We start from the raw sequence: 15,216 nt of genomic DNA, 5'->3' as shown, positions 1-15,216 counted from the left end.
CTAGTTATATTCTCATCTTACAGGTGAAAGAGCTATAATTCTTTTGCTCATTTTGTGACACGTATTTTTCAACATTTATTGAAATTATGTAGTACTCTATTGGTCTTGAGATCAGTGTGTTTCAGAAACCAATATAAGAGCTTTCATTTCTTCAATGCAAATTTTCAGATTATTCATACATCCCCATCCTACATATTTGCATGATATATTTGTTTATGTGCTGGCAGAAAATCATAGTCTACCAATTTAGATAGCAAATGTAAAGCAAATGCTTCAGTAAGCACAGGTGCTTACATCCAAATGTATAATGATCCCCATGCACCTGAAACTATTTGCATATATGCACAAAGCATTAGCAGTTGTAACTGACTTTACTTTATTTGGGAAAATTTAAGTACTCCTAGTTAGTAATTTCCTTTGTTATCTTCCAATTTAAGTCTAGTTGCTTAAATGGTGTCTCAAGATATGAAATAAGAGATAAAACAAGGTTTTGAGCCATAATTTCAAACCTTATGAAATACACCTCAAGTGATAATGAGTGGGAGCACTGAGCAGTGAAAGAGCTGCAATAGTCAGAAAACCTGTTCTCTATATGAGGCTCCACTACTTACTAGTTACCTGAGTTTCAGCAAGCTTGTTAGTGTGAGCCGCAGTTTTCATATCAATAAAATAGGGATGTTGACACTCTTGCCATACTTATAGCATTAGTGCATTACTATTACAAAGCAAATCTTTGTAAACATGCAAAATACTACATGAGTGTTAGAAATTGGGTCTATAGCTATTTCCTAAAAATCTCAGTATAACTTTTATTTTTTGAAAGGCTCTGTTCCCTTACATTTATTTCTAAGTTGTCACAAAGCTTTTACATAAGAAAGGTGTTGTGTTTTTTAGAGACAGCACCTGTAGTTTATCAAAAGGGGTGCTGCAGTTACCAAGGAGCTACTGTATGTAGACTCCAGAGACATGTTTAAGAAAGAGAAAAAGAGAACTGGGGTAGCAAAGCAATTTGAATGGTAATTTGAATTCCTCTTATTTTCAGTCTGGGTTTAATGTGGAGATTTGCCTACTATTCTGTGTCTTTCGGCACTGAGAACTTAAAAAACTGTTAGGATGTAGATCCTTTAGAAGCAGTCCAACAGTTATGATTTCAAACTCTTTTTAGAGCCTTAGGCATGAAAGAATCACTAATGGTTTTAACCACTGGAGACTGAAGTGTTTTTGTTTGCCAATGTTTTTCCGTTAATAAAGATTACCTAACTAGGTCCCTAATGACAGTTGTTTATATCAGAACTCCTAGGAAGCAGAAATCTGCACACTAGAACTAAAAATAACACCAGTACAGTAGTTACCATCTCCAATGATCTAAAAGGCAGTAAACACAATACTTCGAAAATGTTAGGTTTTGCTACTATAATATAGGAAATAAACATGCTTTATTAATAACTGTGTGGGAATTTTTCCCCCTCAACTGAAACTTATATGAAATAAGGGGATCTCTGTCTTAATGTATTTACTTTTATTTTTATTTTTAATCCTCATCCGAGGATATTTTTCCATTGATTTTTAGAGAGAATGGAAGGGCGTGAGGAGGGTGGAGAGAGAGAGAGAGAGACATCAATGTGTGAGGGACACATCAACTGGTTGCCTCCTGTATTTGCCCTGACTCGGGCCAGGATTAAGCCTGCAACCAAGGGACATGCCCTTGACTGGGAATTGAACCCAATACCCTTAAGTCCATGGGACGACACTCCAACCACCGAGCAAAACCAGCTAGGGCATATTTACTTTGGCCAGTAAAAGCACTACCAAAAATTCTAGCGCCAGATTTCCAAGGGACCACAAATCTAGATGTATTATGGATGCTCCCAACTAAATTAATTGAATAGCACTTGTCTTCCTAATCTGAATACCTATTATGAGTATGTCTTGTTAACAACATGCTTTTCTTTCACTTAACCCTCTCTCTGATTAGCACATAATGGTCTGTCTCTCACCCCCATCATATCATAGTATTCCACTATGTAGATATAACCTCGTTTCCTCAAATATTCCCTAATTGCTGGACACTTGGTTGTTTCCAATCTTTTACTACCAGGTACAATGCTTCATTGAATAACTTAGTTTACTTGAGTTCAACCTATCTACAAAACAGATTTCTAAAAGTGGCACTGTCTGGTCAAAGGGCAAACTGCATCTGTAATTTCGGTAGATACTGCCAGTTTCTGTTCCACAGGAATTGTGCCATTTTGTATTCCCACCAAATGTGCAAGTACTTGTTTCCTGAAGACTATCTGTAAAAATACACATGCCTGGATTCCACCCCTCAAATTCTGACTCAGTAGATAGAGGGTCAGATCTGAGCAGGCCTATCATCAAAAAGTTCCCCAAATAGCACATTCCTGGTTGAGAACCCCAGTTCTAAAAGGTATTCTCATCTTATTTACACTGTTCAGATCCACAAGAAAATCAGAGTTCAATCTTTAACTTCCAAAGTTTATATTCCATATCACTCATTCAATACTAGTTTTTGAGTGCCTACAATATGCAGGACACTCTAGCTGTCAAAGACATAAGGATAAATAATAGTAGCTGTCATCAGGGTCTAATAAGGATACATATTTGAGACAATGGATAAGCATAGTGGTAGAGATTTACCTAGAATTTTACGGAAATACTGAAAAGGGATACTTCACCTTAACAGGAATGCCAGAGGAGGCTCCCTAAAGGATGTGCCCTGGAGACCCATGGGATGAACCAGGTAGAAAACAACATATGTAAAGGTAGAAAACAAGAAACAGAAAGGGGGGTATGTAACTGGAAATATTTCATATTGTTAGAGCACAGAAGGAAGCTGCAAAAGTAGGCAGAGATCAGGTCACTAAGCATCTAGGATGTCATGTTTAGAAGCTTGAACTTTTATAGGCAAAAAAAATCACTCGAGGGTTTTAAAGGCTGGGAGTAACACGATCAGATTGTTGTTCTAGATTTATGGACAATGGGCTGGAAGGGCACATAACTGGAAAAAGAAAGAGCAGGAAACTGGTGCAGTAATCCAGATGAAAGCTGGAATTAGGGCAGGGGTTAAAGGAGAGAATGGACTCAAGAAATCATAAGAGGTAAAATGAGCAGGACATAGACATTGTATTTTGGAGGTGGAGGTGAATAGAAGTTTGATTTCAAGGCATGACCAAGAAAGCAAGAGATTTAAGCTATTTTTCCAGTAGCAGTGATAGGTTTGCACTGATTCAGTCATGCTCTCTTATCTGGTCTTCGCATGTATGAGACCAAGGATAGATGTACGCAGACCAGCAAAACACACAGAATGATGCATCATGCTCTCATCAACTAAGTAAAGCAAGTATAAGCAACCCAACAGGGAAATACACATTACATGGTCATATCTCTGATGCACCTTCTCTTATAATTCCTCTATTGGTGAGTCTCTTGATTCCACTTGCATCTATGCCCCTGAAGTGACTTAGACAATTGCTGCAACATAAATAAATGTCAGACAGGGAACAATATGTGGCTAAGGGGCAGCAGTATGAACAGCTGTTTTCCCAAAGCTAAACCCAAAACCAAGCTTTACAATATTAGCAAAACATTTTGGGCAGCCTGCTGTCCTGCCATTAAATGAACCCTTCCCATTGCTCTAATTTATCCAAGTATAATGGTCCTATGGGGATGGAGCAGGATAGAGTTGCATGTACTAAACCTGGCACTTGCTTTCTTCTCAGAGTTCCTAAAAAAAAGATTGGAGGGAAACTGAAAACTAAATAACCATCAGATGAAAACAAGTCCACTGTTTAGAAAGTCCATGAATGAAACATACACACACACACACACAGTAACACTAAGGCTTACCTTTCTTTTATCTTCATCTGTTGGTTCAAATTTGAAAGTAGCCCTATGCTGAGGGAGGGAAAAAAAGGAAAACAATGTCATTTAAATACAAAGAATTTTAATTTGGGCTATGTTTAAAAATATATAATGTCTCTGAAAAATTTTGCCTTCCCCATATCATATCTCACTTTTCTTATTAAAGAGAGATAGGCATGCAAGCAAATAATCTTAAGAAGTATAAAAAAGTCTACAGCAGAAATATATACCAAGGAGCACCGAGTGCCAAGCCTCTAACGCTGCCCAGGGAAATCTGGAATGCTCTGCAGGCAGGGTAGAGGATTTGAACTGGACTTTGGGGTATGAATAGAAGTTTGCCAGGAAGAAATGGAAAGCACTGCAGGAATAGAAACAAAGGCTCAGATGTGTGAAACAGTATGATATATTTGTGAAATAGCAGCTCTGTCAGAGTGAAAGCACAAATGTTGGGGAGTGGGGGAGGAGTAAAGAAAGTTGAGAATGGAAAAGTAGATTGGATAGAGATTTGAAAGGTCCTTCCAATGTTGCTGAGGAGTTTGTACTTTCTTTATCATATGTAATAAGTAATCATCGGATAATTATAGATAGGGAAGAGAATATTCAGACAAATATTCTGTAAGAATGAGGGTTTAATATTATGGCTCCATCACTTACTAGTTAGTTCAGTAAGAAACAAACTCTCCATAACTGAATTTCTCATGTGAAAAGAGGGGGTACCTAATTCACAGAGCTGCTATGAGGGTTAAAACAGCTATGGCATATAACTCACCATCTCAATGACTGGCACATACTAAACAGTAAACAGGGTTATAATGATGGTGATGCCAATGATATTGAGGGGGAAAATAACCGAAAGAGAAGAGAGTGTCATGACTCCTAAAATGACTGGCGGGAACACTGTATTTTCCACTCTGTAGCTAAAATAGATGATGGAGTAAGCTGACTTATCTACTGTCACAGAAAGAGTGATGTTACCCAAAAACTAGAGCACAAAATTCCTCATTCTCCTCTCAAGTTTTAGTCAGAAGAACCAAGTGCTTTTATGAATCCTAAGCTTTCCTTTAAAAAAAGTCTCCAGTGAACATCTCTCTGCCTTTCCTTTGTATTCCCTCACTGGCCATACTAACAAAACATTTACTGGCAACCCACCAGGAGTTAAGTACACTGAGTACTGAAGATATCATCATTACAGAGGGGTTCTGTATTGACAGCTTTGTAGAAGAAGAAATTTTTGAAATTAAATTTATGAGATGGAGAAGAAATGTTGACAGAGCAGAAGTTCTGAATATAAGAAATGGTGAGAGGGAGGACTTAGAGGTAAAAGAGACTGCTTCTTATATGGTATGCAAACCATACCATAAATTAAAATGAATTATGTCAGGTGGTAGGGGCTGGATTTTAAAATTTACACCTAAACTGTAAGATAGGTAGCAGGCATCCAGCAGAAGACTCTGAAAAAAATGTGAACAGTAGAGCATGCTGGAATAGTTTGGGCAGTAGCTTACAGACCAGATCAAAGGAAAGCAAGACTGAAGACACAAAGCTCTCTGGGAAATGGTCATCAATGATATTGCTGGCAGCAGTGTAAACTGACACAAACTTTAAAAGAGAAAGTGATTTGGCAACACATATTGGAAACCATAAAAATATTCATTCCCTTTGACCCAGAACTTCTACTCCCAAGAACTTACCCTAATGAAATCACCCAGAATGAGAGAAAAATTATATATGTAAACATATTCACTGCAGTGTTATTATTATAGAAGAAAAGAGACAGCCTTGAATATCTAATAACATGAGATTAATTAAACTGCTGTGCATCCACCTGATGGAATATTATATTGCAATTTTAAAAAGATAGCTAAAAAGCTCTGAAACAACATGGCAAATAACGTATGATGGCATTAAGTAGAAACTATCAAATTATAGTTCTGTGTCTATGATGAAAGTATCTACATAAATATATGGATGCATTTGAACAATGCAAATATAGAAGCAACTGTACAGGGGTGGTGGAATTTCTGGTAATTTTTTTTTTTTTTTTTTTACAAAACTCACTTTTGGTATATTATTTTTATAATTAAAAGGGAAATTTTAAAAATGAAAGATGAGCCCTAGCTGGTGTTGCTCAGTTGGTTGGAGCATCCTCCCATACACCAAAAGATTGTAGATTTGATTCCCGGTCAGGGCACATACCTAGGTTAAGGGTTCAAACCCCAGTTGGGGACATGTACAGGAGGCCTCCAACTGAGGTTTCCCTCTCACCTCTCTACCTCTACCCCTCTACCTCTCTCTCTCCCCCCTCCCCGTTCTCCTCTCTCTCTTAAGAAAACAAAAAGAGAAAAAAAATCAATAAGTATATTCTCAGGTGATGATTAAAAATAAAATTAAAAAAATGAAGGAATGAACAAGAAGAAAAGGAAGGAAGGAAGAAGTTGTAAATCTGAAGGCTATAACTTAGGAATTTATAGACACGAGTTTTAGTAAAAACCAACATTAGATAAAAGATAAAGAAGCACCAGACATCAGACTAGGCTTGTAAACTGAAGCTTAGTAAATATCCAATACAAATGAAAATACTTACAAACCAAGAAAGCTTATTCTTTGCCATTATATGTGAATTCCATAAATTATCTTAAATAAATGTACCTAGTTGCCAATATAATGGTTCTTGTAAATATTTTTCAGCATTTACGGTAAGGGAATAAAAAAAGATATCTTTTGGGGAAAAAAACCCATTAAGTTATAAAAAAATATATTTTTAACAGTTTCTACGAAGATTTAATTTTTAAGGTAATAATTTAGAATGGTACCAAGGACTAATTTTTCTGTTGCTTTTTAAATACAAGGCTGACCATGTCATAAAACTATAACTTAAAAAAAGAAGAAGAAGAAGAAAAGCTTTCAAGAACTCTGTCTAAATAGCATGAGGGTTTAATTTAATTAGAAGGTATATTGGTACGTGAGGCAATAAAATTGAATTTTGAACGTGCCAATCTATTCAGAAATGCAGCCTTCTAAGCTTGTTTGGATCCAAAGATATTTAAGGCTGAGTTCTTTTATCCAACTTAGATCAACCCTACCCTATTCAGTACCTCTAACCTTTATTCTCCCCCCTTTGTACAGCTGAAAGGAAGGGGAAAGCGAACTACATTTCTGGCTATAAATATGCCTTTCTAGAACTGCTAGCCACCTCACCTTTATACACGTAATTTCCAGATAAGCAGGAGCAACAAGTGAAATATAAACTAAAGAGTAAAACCATTGTTCAATTTAAAGATCTAGTAAGGCACAACAGCTCAGTGACACACCGGACTCATTAGCAAGTTACTAAACTTTTCTACCAGTCAGAATTTCCTTCTTTTATGTATAGCACCTTGCACATAGCAGGTGTTCAATAAGTGGCCACTACTGTCGTCACTGCATGGCCTATGATGTGGCCAAATACTGAACTATTTATGGTAAGGGAACTACAGTTATTTCATAGATTTCTAAAGATACACTTCAACGGTACCAATAAAAGGGAATTACTCTAACTGGGGTAGGGTGTCTGTGTTGCTGTGTTTCATAAATAGAGAGTACTTCTCGAACTAAATGCCAGTAACTTCAATTATACAATCCATCTGGAAATAAGACTAAGGTATAACAAAGGAACAGCCCACTAAAATGCTCCTCTGTAAAAATCTGTGGAATGAACTGAGTCAGAACTCAACCTCAAGGTGGAAAGCAACTCTTCTTACATGGTACAGGATATTTATATGCCCTATTCAAATGTGGAGGCTGTATTTCTAAAACTGTCCCAATATTAGGTCTCTATTAATCAGGTTCTTCTAGCACAGTGGTTCTCAACCTTCCTAATGCAGCAACCCTTTAATACAGTTCCTCATGTTGTGGTGACCCCAACCATAAAATTATTTTCGTTGCTACTTCAAAACTGTAATTTTGCTACTGTTAATGAATCGTAATGTAAATATCTGTGTTTTCCGATGGTCTTAGGCTCTACAGCAGTGGCTCTCAACCTGTGGGTCGCAACCCAGAGGTTGAGAACCGCTAGCAGGGTCACCTAAGACCACTGGAAAACACAGATATTTACATTATGATTCATTAACAGTAGCAAACTCTCAACCTGTGGGTCGCAACCCAGAGGTTGAGAACCGCTAGCAGGGTCGCCTAAGACCATCGGAAAACACAGATATTTACATTACGATTCATTAACAGTAGCAAAATTATAGTTATGAAGTAGCAACGAAAATAATTTTATGGTTGGGGGTCTCCACAACATGAGGAACTGTATTAAGGGTCGCGGCATTAGGAAGGTTGAGAACCACTGTTCTAGCACATAAATGGAGACCTCACTGCTATCAGTGTGGTTTTCCTCTCTTATGAGGACTACTCTTGGAGACCTACCTGCCTGAATCTTACATAACTTTTACCTTTCATTTGGCTATAAACATGCCATACTTCGAATGTAGAATCATGTTGGAGCTCTCCACAGGATAATATTTGCCAGGTATGTTCTATGGCCACCAGACCATCTCTCTGGTTATCATTACTGTTGATGACTCTAGGCTTCAGTTTCTTCACCTATTAACTGAGTGGGTTGGGTTGGACACAATTATCTTTGAGACTCCTTCTAGTATAAATATCCTGTGATTCAAGAACTATGATCCTACTGTGTACCTTGGGGTCCTGGACCACTATTTTTGTTGATAATCATAATGATGGCAACCAATTTCTCTATTAAGTCTTTATCAGAATAGGCCCTAAAAGAGGAGAATAAGATTGGACAGCTTAGACTAGCATAATACGTATTTCCCATAATAGCTCATTCTGTAACTGGAGTGGAGGTGATGAGGGTCCAACAGTCGCACTGGCACTGGAAAACCTTTCTCTTTTGTGCTCAAAAACACAGAATAGACATGGAAAAGCCAACATGGCCTTGCAAAAAGAGCCGTGGAAATGAAATCTGAAGACTAGGTCTGCACATCTAGCCATGTGCCTCAAGGGCCATCTGAGTATTTATAACATTAAGTGAATGCCTTATAATATTTATAACATCATTTGGGGGCCATACAAAATTATCAACTTAAAAATTAGCCTGCTAATTTGGTGAAACACTTAATTAACTCACCCCTACTGTCTTGGCACGGCCAGACCAAATGATTTTGAGGGCCTTATATGGCCTGCGGGCTGGATATTCCCTACCCCTACCGTAGATAGTCACTTTGTCTTTCTGAACCTCAATTTCCTATTCTCCCAAAAGGGAATATTTCCATCTCCCTCCTAAGTTTTAATGTAAGAGGATTATATGTGATGACATGTGAAAGTGCTTAGGATAATAGGCACTCAATAAATGTTAACAGGTGAATTGAGAAGAGTGGAAAAAGAACAACCACCCTTCCTATATTTTTAATACTTTTTTTTAATACTTTCCTATACTGAGTCAACCTGCATTATGCCCTTGAGAAACAGACAAGTATCATGTTTTGTTTTGTTTTCTGGGATAAATAGATCTTCCCTCTCCCCATGATAACCAGGATCAGTGAAAAAAGCAAGAAGGCTTGGAAATTAGAGTCTCTGTAACACAGTAGAAATTAAGAGCCAGACAGGTAACTGTTGCTCTAAATACGGTACATGGTATTTTGCTACCCATCAGAAAATGCAAGGGTCAAGGAAAAAGAGAAAGATTGGAGTATACTCCCCAATTTTTCTTATGTCAACTAGGTCAACTCAGTGGCACATATTTAATTCCTACCTTTTTTTGTTAAAAAAAAAAAAAACTAACAGTTATGGGTTCTTAGAGACAGGCACTACTCCAAGTGCTTTACACATATAACTCATTTAAGCCTGACAACATGTAGGAACTATTATTATCCCTGTTTGGCAGAAGAATAAACTGAGGCAAGGAAAGTTAAGTAACTTGCTCTAGGGCAGTGGTCGGCAAACTGCGGCTCGAGAGCCGAGGTTTGCCGCTCTGTAGACTAATGAGTTTGCCGACCACTGACCTAGACTCTCAATTCCAATTATTACAGGCTGTTGTTGTTCCTTGTGATTAAGCCCCTATCCCAGTGGTCGGCAAACTCATTAGTCAACAGAGAGGCAAACTGTGGCTCGCGAGCCGCAGTTTGCCGACCACTGCCCTAGGGCACAGGGATGGTAAATTGAGAATCAAGAGTTCAGGCAGACAGTCTGGCTCAAGAGCCTGTGCTTGGGTCACAGGACTTCTTGAGTACCTTGATCACTGGAACTGTATCACCCTGAGTGAATGCCTCCAGGGGCATTGTGCTCAGTGTTTGGCATTATACTTCATTTAAGTGAAGCCTCAGAATAACTTCGGTGATATTTTTCCTGTTTTACAGATAAGGACACTGAGACTCAGGTCCTTATTCATAGGCGTGAAGCTAACAAGGCAGATCGGAAACAAGCTTTATCTGACTCCAAATTCCACCTTCTTTCAACTGTATTTGACTGCCTCCTTTTGAGGACTGGCTTCATTAGAGAAATAAGGTAACATAAAGAACATCGCCCAAACAATGAACTACATTCTCTCTATATATCATTCATTTCCCTTCTTGGTTAGACTCCTCAACCCCCCCCATAACCACCTCTTATGCTAACCATTTTTTAAATAAATTTTTCCAGATAAGGAAAACGAAGCACATGGTATCCAGCTACTTTTTCAGAGTTTCAGATTCCATATCCTAACCAGCTGGACAATTTAATTCCATCTCCCCATTCTTATTGCCAGACCACAGCAATCATACTTCCCCTTCCTATTCATCTGCCTCAATGTCTTTCTCCTTGAGGGGCAAAGTCCCACTGCCAACGTGAAATTCAGCTATTTTCTCTGCACTCTGGCCCTACTATAATCAGCATTAAACACGAGAACTCTTTTCTGAAGAAGCTAATTGACTCAGTTTGGATCAAGTCAGAGCATTTTCAGGCGTGGCCCAAAAAGTTCAAGCCTCCCAAACACTTCAGTAATATCTCCTTTAAAAAATACATATTCGGCCCTGGCCAGGTGGCTCAGTTGACTGGAGCGTAGTTCCATAAACCAAAAAAGGTTGACGTTTGATTCCAGGCCAGGGCACATACCTAAGTTGTGGATTCGATCCCTGGTCAGGGTGTGAAATAGAGGCAACTGATGTTTCTCTCTCTCTCTCTCTCTCTCTCTCTCTCTCTCTCTCTAAAAAATTAAAAACATATCCTTGGGTGAGGATTAAAAAAACCCATACATTTAACATTACTACTTTAAAGACATCCCCAGTGTGAAAGGGGAGCTGGAGATGTCCAGAACTTAAGTTGATAGTACTGACCAGGAGTGGTAACCAACTTGGAGATCAAGGAGAGGGAGAGGTAAGTTGGAGGAAGCAAATCTGGAGTTCTAATTAGTTTAGACATGAAGGGGAGAAAGAATACTAAAAGTGGTGATAAGATCCAGTTAGAGGGTTTTCCTCCTCCCTTCCTATAGGAGAAAGTTTTTCTTTATTGCTAGATATGTGTCATACAGTAGGTGCTAAGTAAATACTAACTGATTCAACACAATGGCAAGGTTTCTGTTGTATTTCTTTTGAAAATCACTTTGCAGTTCTTCAAATCTTTTTTTGGAGAGCAGTTATAAATCAAATAAAATGAATATATTCTCCACAATATGTACATCTATGCATTAAATGAATTCCTCCTAAATTAAATAAATAGGCAACAGTAAAGTATATCTAAAAGTGAAGGAGCTAAGATATGAAGAGAAATGAATCCATGCATCATCTCAAAGAAATCAGGATAGTCCTGTAGAAACATTAGTCAGACAATCTAAATTCAAATTTTGGGCTCACCTCTCAATGGCTGTGTGGATTGGGGCAACTTTATCCTAAATTTTATTATTTGTGAAATGGGAATACCACCACTCTCCTCCAAGTGTTGTTGGGAAGATTACTCGGGAATGAAGGTGTATTATTTTTGGATCTCCACCCAGGGCAGAAATGGCATACTGGCAGCCCAATAATACAAAGTGTATGAAAGTGCAGTGGTGGGCACAACAGCAAACACAGAAGAGGAAATTATGAATGGAAGCAAATAAAAGGAAGAGAGATGTTCTATCTAGGGTGTGACTTGGTGTTGGGTGTGTTTTCACAGAGGGAGTAGTCAGTCATTTCTTATAAAGTAGTCTTCTTAATGGAAGAATAACAGTGTGGTATGCTACCTTTTGAAGTGAGCATGTAAAATTCCTGGAAGGATAAGCAACGGAGAGCTAACGGTTTTAGGAGAGAGATTCAGAGAAGTGGCTGGGATTTATAACAAGATACCTTTTTACCGCAGAGTTGTACAGTGGAAAGAACAATGAATGGTCTGAAGACCAAGGCTGGAATCCCAGCTCACAACCATGACCTTGGACAAGTTACTTAACCAATCAAGAATCTCAGTTGCAAAACGCAGATAAAACCTCATAGGACTGCTGTCAAGATTAAATGAGATAAGGGATGGGAAAACTGTTAATGCGATACAAATAATAGGTATTATTAAGAGTTAGATTCTACCTTCACTTACAACGTAATATGTCCATGACCTTGGCATGATTTCAGTTCTTTGCGCCTCGGTTTTCTCATCTATAAAATGGGGAGGATAATACCATCTACCCTATAAACACTCTGAGAATCAAGTTAGACCACATATGAGACATCACACCTTGAAAACGGTACAGTGCTATACAGGTACATAAAGAACTACTATAGTGGCTGAGAACGTTTTATGCATGTCAAGGTCCGTGTTTAAGCAAATATTTTTATGCTATACAGGTGAAGAAGCCTCGCGTGCATTTATGCATCCAAGAGTGGGGCACAGGGCACAGACGCACATCCACGGATTCCGGGGGTGTGACTTGCGCGCTTGGGAGAACGACCGCAGGACTGGCTGCTGGGCCGGAATCAGAGGAGTGGGCGCCAGAGTGGGGGCAGGGGGGGTGCAGGATGCACGGATGGGAAAGGCTGGGGGCACAAACACGCATGTCCAAGCCGGAAACATTTTCCGGGGAGAGCGATGCGCATCCCCGGAATGAGGGGGTGGGGAGGGATGCGCGTGCAAGCCCGGAGGGCGGCCGGGGGTGCTACACCGCAAGCCTGGGGCCAGGGCTCTTTACCTTATCGCTGTAATCCCTCAGGACCCGCTCGATAGCCCCCGCCTCGCCGGCCCGGACGATGTACAGGGCGCGCTCCTCATCCATGGCCGCAGGTGCGGGGGAGCCGCGGCCGCTCTGCGCGCCCGAGCCGCTGCCTCCAGGTAAACGCCTCGCGCCCCCGCTCGCTAGCTCCTTCCCAGCTTCCTTCCTTCCCTCCTTCCCTCCCTCCCTCCTGCCTCCAACCCGCCAGCCTCCGCCCGGGCAGGCCCGACGTCACCGCCCCTCAACTTTCACCCCGCGACGTCACCGGTCCCCCAGCAACCAGCGTCCCGCGGCCGCCCCTGACCAGGCCCAGGACTCGACCGAGGCCTGCCGAGCGGCCTGAGCGGGGTCAGGCCCGAGGTCCTGCTTGCTTTTCTGCCTCTCCCTCCCTCGAAGAAGCCAGCCTTTTAAGTGGGCTTTCTCGGACAGAACTGTTCCCACCTGACCCTCCTCTATGAATCATTCTTCTCAGCTGACGAGAACGACCCGGCTCTTCCCCGCCCTCTAAGAGACGGCAGCTAAGTGAACTACAACTCCCTGCGTGCAATGGGGTCATCCCACGATCCCATCTAATATACTGGAGTGCCGAATGGCATGCCGGGATGAGTAGTCATCCAGCGGGAAAGACTTCCCTCCTAAGGCATGCTGGGAACTGTGGTCCTGCGAAGGCCGGAAACAAGAGTCCCACGGGCCCGGAGGCCAGCGGCCAAGAAACCGTTAGGGGGTGGGTCTGAGCGTGGGCCCGGCCTCCTTTTTGTTCCTTACGGAGCTGGCTGTCCTGCCGGAGCCCTGGCTGGTTGGACTGGTTGCCATTCGCGGAAGCTGGCACCCTTTGGTGGGAACTGTGAAGCCGGTTTAATTCCCACTTTTTTCGTTTAGCGGTTTCGGTCTCTGTCAGATTCTTTCCTTCCTCCCTTGTTTGCGGTCTTGTAATGTATTCAGCTACAGTAATGTGGGAAATTGCAGGTAGTTATCTAGATAAAAGGGGACCAGCGATTTTTTTAATACCGTTTTAAAAATATCATTCTTTAATCTTTCAATTACAGTTGACATACAATATTATATTAGTTTCAGGTGTACACCCCAGTGATTAGACATTACATAACTTACCAAGTGATCATCCCGATATATCTCGTGCCCATCTGACCCCATCCATAGTTATTAGGATGTTACTGACTGTATTCCCTGCGCGGTGCTTTGGGTCCCTATGGCTATTCTGTAACTACCAATGTGCCACCTTTTGTCCGTCCTCGCAGCCCCCTCCCATCTGGCAGCCGTCCACATGTTCTCAGAACCTCTGAGTCTGTTTCTGTTCTGCTTGTTTGTTTTAGAGTCCATTGTTGATAGATACGTATTGATTGCCATGTTGTTGGTCCTATTTTTTCTTCTTGAGGACCCTGGAACATCTCATGTGATCCTGGTTTGGGGGCGATGAACTCCTTTAGCTTCGTCTTGTCTAGGAAGCTGTCTGCAGGCCCACCCTTGCTAAGCATTTACTGCGTGCAGGCATCCTGTTACTTCAGCTGCAGTGCCACAGCCCATGTGCCACAGATTCAGTCAGCAAGTACTCGCGAACCCGTGCTGTGCGGGGCGCTGTTCCATGCAGTCAGCGCTGTGTGGTGTGAAGACAGGGAGCCCCACATGAGTGCCTGCCCTGACTGAGCTTCACTTCTAGTGCTTACCCTGTGCGGGGGGTCCTGTTCTCATGGTCAGATGAGGAAACTGAGTCTCGGCGGGGCTAATAGGTTCATCTACCACGACTGCAGAATTTGGAAACTGAAGTTGTTCTTTTTGTTCTCCCAAGCTATTTGTTAGAGAGTGGGTGACGTTGCCAAGTAATTTCCAGTTTCCCATTCCAAGCAGCCTTTACCAGAAATAGTCTTTAATGCCTCCCCTGCCCACCTCTACCTCTTGCGCTGTGCTGAAGAGAGGAACTAGAGACAAAAATGTATTCATCTAATAATTATGGAGTTTCTTCTGTGGGTCAGACATTGTGCTAGGCTTTGGGAATTTGGAGAGAAAACCAAATAGGGAATCTGAGCTCATGGAGGTTTAGGTCTTTCTGTGGTTTATACTTTTCATGCAGCAAAAATTTATTGAGCATATTTGTTGAGCCAGGCATTGGGGTAGGTGCTGTGTCCGTAATAAACTAAATTACAAAGATTTTAATCTATCTCTTG

General features: G+C 40.9%; 1 protein-coding gene across 7 annotated transcripts in view; it reads right to left on the bottom strand.

The window, feature by feature from the left end:
- RIC8B (RIC8 guanine nucleotide exchange factor B) overlaps window positions 1–13,530 on the bottom strand; it is a 113,144-nt gene extending 99,614 nt beyond the window's left edge. For all 7 annotated transcript variants that reach the window (XR_013960232.1, XR_013960233.1, XR_013960234.1 and 4 more), the window contains exons 1-2: window positions 13,016–13,530; window positions 3,868–3,915 (exon numbers count right to left, since the gene is read on the bottom strand). Coding sequence is in view for 3 of the 7 variants with exons in the window: in XM_080662090.1 (XP_080518216.1) it covers window positions 3,868–3,915; window positions 13,016–13,099 (132 nt within the window). In the remaining 4 variants the exon portion in view is untranslated. The remainder of the gene's footprint in view (window positions 1–3,867; window positions 3,916–13,015) is intronic.
- Between the last annotated feature and the right edge of the window lie 1,686 nt (window positions 13,531–15,216).

This window comes from Plecotus auritus (assembly GCF_963455305.1).
Source record: "Plecotus auritus genome assembly, chromosome: 3".
In the NCBI taxonomy this organism is placed as follows: domain Eukaryota; kingdom Metazoa; phylum Chordata; class Mammalia; order Chiroptera; family Vespertilionidae; genus Plecotus; species Plecotus auritus.
This window is presented reverse-complemented; position numbering and strand designations above follow the sequence as displayed.